Source organism: Nicotiana tabacum, chromosome 5, assembly GCF_000715075.1.
Source record: "Nicotiana tabacum cultivar K326 chromosome 5, ASM71507v2, whole genome shotgun sequence".
NCBI lineage: Eukaryota > Viridiplantae > Streptophyta > Magnoliopsida > Solanales > Solanaceae > Nicotiana > Nicotiana tabacum.
Genome location: NC_134084.1, coordinates 160980118 through 160986539, shown reverse-complemented (window position 1 = coordinate 160986539; position 6422 = coordinate 160980118). Strand labels below are relative to the sequence as shown.

General features: G+C 34.8%; 1 protein-coding gene across 1 annotated transcript; it reads left to right on the top strand.

Annotated features, from left to right (window-relative positions):
* Positions 1-345: 345 nt before the first annotated feature.
* LOC107759062 (serine carboxypeptidase-like 18) lies at positions 346-6187 on the top strand. Its single transcript, XM_016576933.2, has 14 exons — positions 346-574; positions 657-802; positions 2402-2478; positions 2563-2685; positions 3642-3744; positions 3820-3857; positions 3966-4067; positions 4292-4378; positions 4466-4594; positions 4710-4781; positions 4922-5067; positions 5462-5575; positions 5667-5721; positions 5817-6187. Exons 1-14 carry the CDS (start codon positions 447-449, stop codon positions 5898-5900), a joined length of 1404 nt encoding a protein of 467 aa, XP_016432419.1. The 5' UTR covers positions 346-446; the 3' UTR covers positions 5901-6187.
* Positions 6188-6422: the final 235 nt, after the last annotated feature.

The window sequence follows — 6422 nt, the reverse complement described above, 5'->3', positions numbered from 1 at the left end:
GGGAGGAGAGCATGTGTTCACGTGCCCAATGGAATCCCCCTAAATACGCCCCTATCTAACTAGAGACTATTTTCATGGCTCGAACCCATGATCTACTGATCAGTTGACAACAACTTTACTGGCAATAATACAAGATTTAATACTATATTCTTAAAACTTAATTAAAAATAAGGAAAATGCAGCTTCTTTTATATACACAATTTTTTTATTCGTGTAAACCTACCATCTGTGCATGCTAGTATTATTTATTTATATATACATAAAAAAAAAGTATTCACGTTGGACCCCACATGTGTCATCACCATTGTCCTATTTTGCAATAGTTTTTCGGACATCTGCCACTGAGCGCTGTTCGTTTTTCATAACTTTCCCAAATTAAAAAAGCATTGTTTAGTTTCCTTATTTTCTGAATTCGTAGCTATCTTCAATTGTCATCTGAATCTCCAATGCTATCGCTGCTGCGTCTCATTGTTTTTCCACTGCTGTTACTTCTTCCTTATGTAGTCTTTTCCCACTTCATTGTTGAAAATCTACCAGGCTTCCAGGGAAAACTTCCTTTCAAACTCGAAACTGGGCAAGTACTATTAATTTTCATATTTTCTGATAACCCAAACCCAGCAGCCTCCCCTATAGTTATAATTGGTATGTTGATTCAGTTATGTAGGTGTTGGAGAAGAGGAAAAAGTGCAGCTATATTACTACTTCGTTGAGTCAGAAAGAGACCCAGAAAATGACCCTCTTATGCTTTGGCTCACCGGAGGTCCTGGTTGCTCCGGCCTCTCTTCCTTTGTCTATGAGATCGGTATGTTTAATTCATTTTCTCCTCTTTCCTTCATATTTTTTTAATTTGCCATCAATTTTATCATCAAGTATAGTCCTGCCCTATATAAGTGACTGTAAATTTTTTATTACATCTTATATGTTACTACCTTTTATAGTAATTAAATAAACTGTTATTCCAAAACTAACTTTCCCGAAGGCAGGGGCGGATGCACCTTGAAAACACTCAGGTTTATCTGAATCTAATGCATGTAGAAGTTCACTAAAATTATAAGAAATAGTAAATATTAACTCATAACTTTAAAAATATAATGGATTGAAACCTTAAAGTTTGAATTTCCCGGTTACTTAAACCCCTGAATTATTGATTAGGTGTGGGATTATTTTAAACGAGTATAGTCCACTTTAATGGTTGAGGAGTGATGATATACGTGGTTCTTCGTCACGTCCTAGTGGAAAAATACATATTTACAGCTACTTTAATTTAAAAAAAAAAATAGAGAAGAACCAGAGGGTAAGGGCAGTGGTTTATAGCTCATTATTCATTTAATATAGTCGCATGGTATTTGTTTTAAAGAAGGTTAGAGGATGAAATTGCCTTTGCAGTTTGAGCCCCTTGCAAAAGATGAATTTACGTTATGTCTCATTTTATGTGACACACTTTTCTTTTTAATTTGTCACAAAAAAATATATTTCTATATTTAAAAGTAATTTAACCGTAAAATTCTTATTTTACTTTTAATGAGATAATTTGTAGTCATAAAGTATCTAAAACTTTAGACTATAAATTTTAAAAAAAAAAATTTCTTAAACGTTGTGCCAAATCAAACACATAACATAGTATCGACGCGGTGTATTCAAAAGAAAAGTATAAAAAGAGGGATATAAGTACAAGAATTGACGGGCTTTTCCAAATCTTCTTTTTGACAAGAAAACAGATTCCCTCTATTACCAGTGTTATCATTACATATCAAGATATCATTTTTTTCATTAGATGAAAATCCTTTCTCCATTAAACTTATGTTAAAAGTCAATCTATTCAAATATTGTATTAACAAAATAATACGGTACAATACTATAAACCGGTACATTATGAAAAGATGGGTAGATACTCTCTTCTCCTGTCCGAATATTCAGTCATTGATCGATGATTTTAAAATGCTATGTTTATTTTACCCTTTAAATTATCGGCCTTCCTTTCTATATAAATTTTTATATCGTTGTTTTCTTTTCGTTTCCTTTTCATGAAATTATCGGCCTTTCTTTCTTACTTCCGTTTCTTTTGTCACCTGAAATGTTTTACCTATAATTTGGTGCCTTTTCTTTGGTCTAAATTGTGCTCAGGAGTTGGATATTTTGAAGTTTTTGATTGATCGTCTTCGCATGTAAGAGTTAATAATGTAGCACTTACCTCTTTCTTTACCAAGCAGCAGTAGAGGAACACAAAAATATGCACAATGCTGAATATTTTTCCACAAGGTTTGGAGTTCTATTAATAAAAAACATTTATTAGAGTAAGGGGAAAAAACAAAATGTTCTGGACAAGTGTATACTTCTCTTCTGGATTATTGTGTCTCAGAAGTTAATAACTTGCAAAAATGACACTTAATGCTTCTTTCAGGCCCTTTAATGTTTGATTATGCAAATTCTAGTGGAGATTTCCCGAAATTGGAGTTGAACTCAAATTCTTGGACCAAGGTTCTGTAACCTTACCTTTTTACCGTTTCCTTGAATTTTCTCTGTTACTAGTTTATGCAAGCATTATCTGCTTTTAATTACTAGGTGGCAAACATAATATTTATAGATCAACCTGCTGGCTCAGGATACTCCTACGCAAAGACTTCGGAAGCTTACAACTGCAACGATACTCAGGCTGTAACTCTAACTTATGAGTTCCTTAGAAAGGTGAGAGAAATTTGTTCTGAGCAAATCTATCTGCATGTTTCGAGCTTTTACAATAACAACAACAACATACCTAGTGTAATCCCAGAAAGTGAGATTTGAGCAGGGTAGGATGTACACATACCTTACCCCTACCTTTGTGAAGGTAGTTGTTCATCGAGTTTATTCGTATAGCTAAAATTGCTTCTTGTGATCTTCATGACATGGTTAAACATCTACCTTTTTTTGGATGTTTCAGACTCTAGCTAGCTAATGACAAATGCATATTCTTAATAAAAGTTAATATTTCAGAGAATTAAATAAAATGTGATCTTCTGTTAAGTCAAGGCGTTGCCAATAAAAGCACCCTTTCTGACTCTGGAACGTAATATCCTTTAGTTGCCTGGCACTATACAACAACAACAAACCTAGTGAATTTCCACAAGTGAGATCTTGGGAGGGTAAGATGTACGCAGCCTTACCCCTACCATAGAAAGGCAGAAAAGCTGTTTCCGAAAGACCCTCAGCTAGTTGCCTGGCACACTATAAAAAAGGAAAATGTTACTTTATAGGGAAGGTGGAGAAAGAGTATTTATCTTTGTTCCTCTTGAGTACTGTTTACATATGGTCAATTTCCATTACTGTGTAAGACTAAATTCCAAAATTCCATGATCTGCTAGGTTAAAAAATGTGAATAAAGGTTCTAATACAGTTCTGAAAGACTGAAAGTCTTGATTCGTTGTAGTGGGATTCATTATCCATTTTGTATTCTAAATCTTGAACGAAGAAACTTAATGATTTGACACCTGATGAAAAAAAGTGGAAAACCCTGTTTGAATCTTATTCTCCAACAGCATGTATTTATCTCACATCTCATGTCTCAATATCGTTCAGAACTTCCATTCTAATGCTTAAGGTAATCAAAAGGCATGAAACTGTTATAAGCACATTCACGAGACTGTGAACTTCTTGTGCTGTAGTGGCTTATGGATCATCCCAAGTATCTCAAGAATCCACAATATGTTGGTGGTGATTCCTACTCAGGCATTTTTGTCGCACTGCTTACTCGCAGAATATACGATGGTATTGTATCTTGTACTTGAGTTAAGGATCAGTCTTTTTGTTATCTTGTTTTGTGACCTTTTTCTTTCTTTAAAGGTATTGAAGTTGGTGAGAAGCCACGAGTGAATATCAAAGTATGAACTCCAATACTTTCAGTTGGACACCTCTTCCTGCTGTTCTCATTATTGATACTTCTCATTTTAAATTCTGTCCTCAAACATGAGGTTTTGGATTGAATGTAGGGATATATCCAAGGCAACGCTCTAACAGATCATTACATCGACGCCAATGGTAGAGTCATATATGCTCATCGTATGGGACTTATTTCAGATAAACTCTATCAGGTACTGATATAATAGCTTATGCTCTGTACTCTAGCATTCAATAACTAACTGCTAGTTAATGACAGTCTAGAAAGGAAAAAACAGCTTCTCCCCTGGCTCTACAGCTATGCTAACAAATTGAAGTCTTCAAATTAAAACAATTTGCTTCTTGATTATGGTTCAAATAGATATTACGTTCAATTCATTATGATTCTACAATTAATCTTCTTTATGTTATTGTGTAGTCCACTAAAGCAAATTGCAATGGAAACTATGTGAACGTTGATCCGAATAATGAATCATGTCTAAATGATCTTCAGAGAGTAGATAAGGTAAGGGAGCATGTTTAGCACTTACAAAATATTAATATATCTTCAAAGATGTCTTGACTTAAATATTCCATTGTTGCATGTGTGTAGTGTCTCAAGAACATACGCCGGGCACATATTTTAGAACCTTGGTGTGACCTGCCATTTTTAATGAGCATTCTCCAAGTAACACCTACAAATGTGCGGTCGCTGTTTCCCATTGAAGGACCATGGTGTCGAGTAAGTCTCTGTTTCTCCCCCTAATGAGGCCTCATTAGCATCATGTATCGTGTTAATTCTGTTGGTTTATTATACAAGAATGTGCAGAAGTTAACTCTTTTAACCCAAAAAACAGGAAAAAAATTACATATACTCTTACATTTGGGCAAACGATAAAGCTGTCCGGAAAGCACTAAACGTTCGTGAGGTATACAATTACGTTTTTATTCCCACTGTCCATAATCAGTTCCCCGCGGCTGGTCTTCAAGTAGGTCCAGCCGAGAAAAAGAAATTGAAAGTAAGAAAAGCAAGAAAGACTTTTGAAGTGATATGATCATAAAATATCAGGGAACAGCATTGGAGTGGGTGAGATGCAATGACAGCATGCATTATAGAGGTAAAGAGAGAACTGAATCATATGTGTATGATGTACAAAGTGTTATTGATGATCATCGGCATCTCATCAGCAAATCCTGTCGAGCTCTAATTTATAGGTACTATTCGTCTTCTTCTTCATTCTAAGTGACTTTAAGATCATATTAGTCACTAATCTTAGAAATATATTCCTCTATGTTTTACGTAATCTCTCAAATTTGTTAGAAGTGTTAAAACCGTGTTAACAATAGTTTTGTGCATCAATAAACGAACTAACCTAGTGACATGAATTTGTTGATGTGTGGGTTCACTAGATAAGGGTAAAACAAAAAGAAAAGAAAGAAGAGGTATAGCTCATCTTGAATATCGAATAAAGTCGTTCATTGTGTTATACCTTTGGGTGTTTTGGCTTAAGAAAAATAAGCTGTAAAGTTATTAGTACTATATGTTAAGCCTAATCATTGGAAAAAAGTTTCCAAAAGAGACCATTTGACATTTGTTTGACTTTGACAGTGGTGACCATGACATGGTTGTTCCTCATTCGAGCACGGAAGAATGGATAGACTCTTTGAAACTGCCTATTGCAGATGATTGGGAGCCTTGGTTTGTTGACGGTCAAGTAGCAGGGTTGGTCCTTGACCTCTTTAAGTATTTTGACTTCCCAAATCTTGAACATGTACAAATAGTTCTTAATCTTACTCATACTTTGTTTATGTAGATACAAGGTTAAGTATTCACAAAATGATTATGAGCTGACATATGCAACTGTTAAGGTAAGGACTATCCCTATCGCGAAAAGTACTCTAAAACCAATAACCATTACATCGTGATCCTCCTTTCATTGTTTTCTTGACTTCATTTAATTTAGGGTGGGGGTCATACAGCTCCAGAATACAAGCCGGAACAATGCCTAGCCATGGTTGATAGGTGGTTTTCCGGTTACCCTCTTTAGTTTCACCGTTGCAAAATATTAATGTATTCATTTGTTTCTCTTGACATAAGTTGCATCTTTGAAATAGCAACACCACCCTTTATTATGCTTATGTTATGCCTCTTGTCATCTTGATTGTGGCAAATCACATAATTAAAGTGTGAATCAAAGGCCACAACTATTTATATTTGTTGTAGTAAGAGAAGCTGGAGATAGTACTTGTTGAATATTCTGTTTTCATCCCCTCTAAACATCCATATGTATTTGTCCTGACAAAGTTATAAGAATGTACAACTTCCTATGGACAATGACCCCGTACATTTGACTACATCTTGCTATGGGCACGCAATGTCCTTGTACTGTCCTGATTTTTGAAATTGGATTTCGAACTTAAAAAAGGTGAAACTCCATGGTAGTGTCTTGGATTTCGTCCATGATTTAGTCATGGAGTTTCACTTTTTAAGTTTGAAATCCATAACAATGTCATGGATTCCAAATATTGGCTATTTTTCAATAACTTTTGAATTTGTGGTTACTTTTCAA

Bases quoted from the DNA above. Each gene is read 5' to 3' on its own strand.
- LOC107759062 (XM_016576933.2), top strand. From the start codon at position 447: ATGCTATCGCTGCTGCGTCTCATTGTTTTTCCACTGCTGTTACTTCTT. The intron at 4,595-4,709 runs GTAAGTCTCTGT...CCCAAAAAACAG, and splicing joins TTGAAGGACCATGGTGTCGA to GAAAAAAATTACATATACTC. The intron at 5,068-5,461 runs GTACTATTCGTC...TGACTTTGACAG, and splicing joins TGTCGAGCTCTAATTTATAG to TGGTGACCATGACATGGTTG.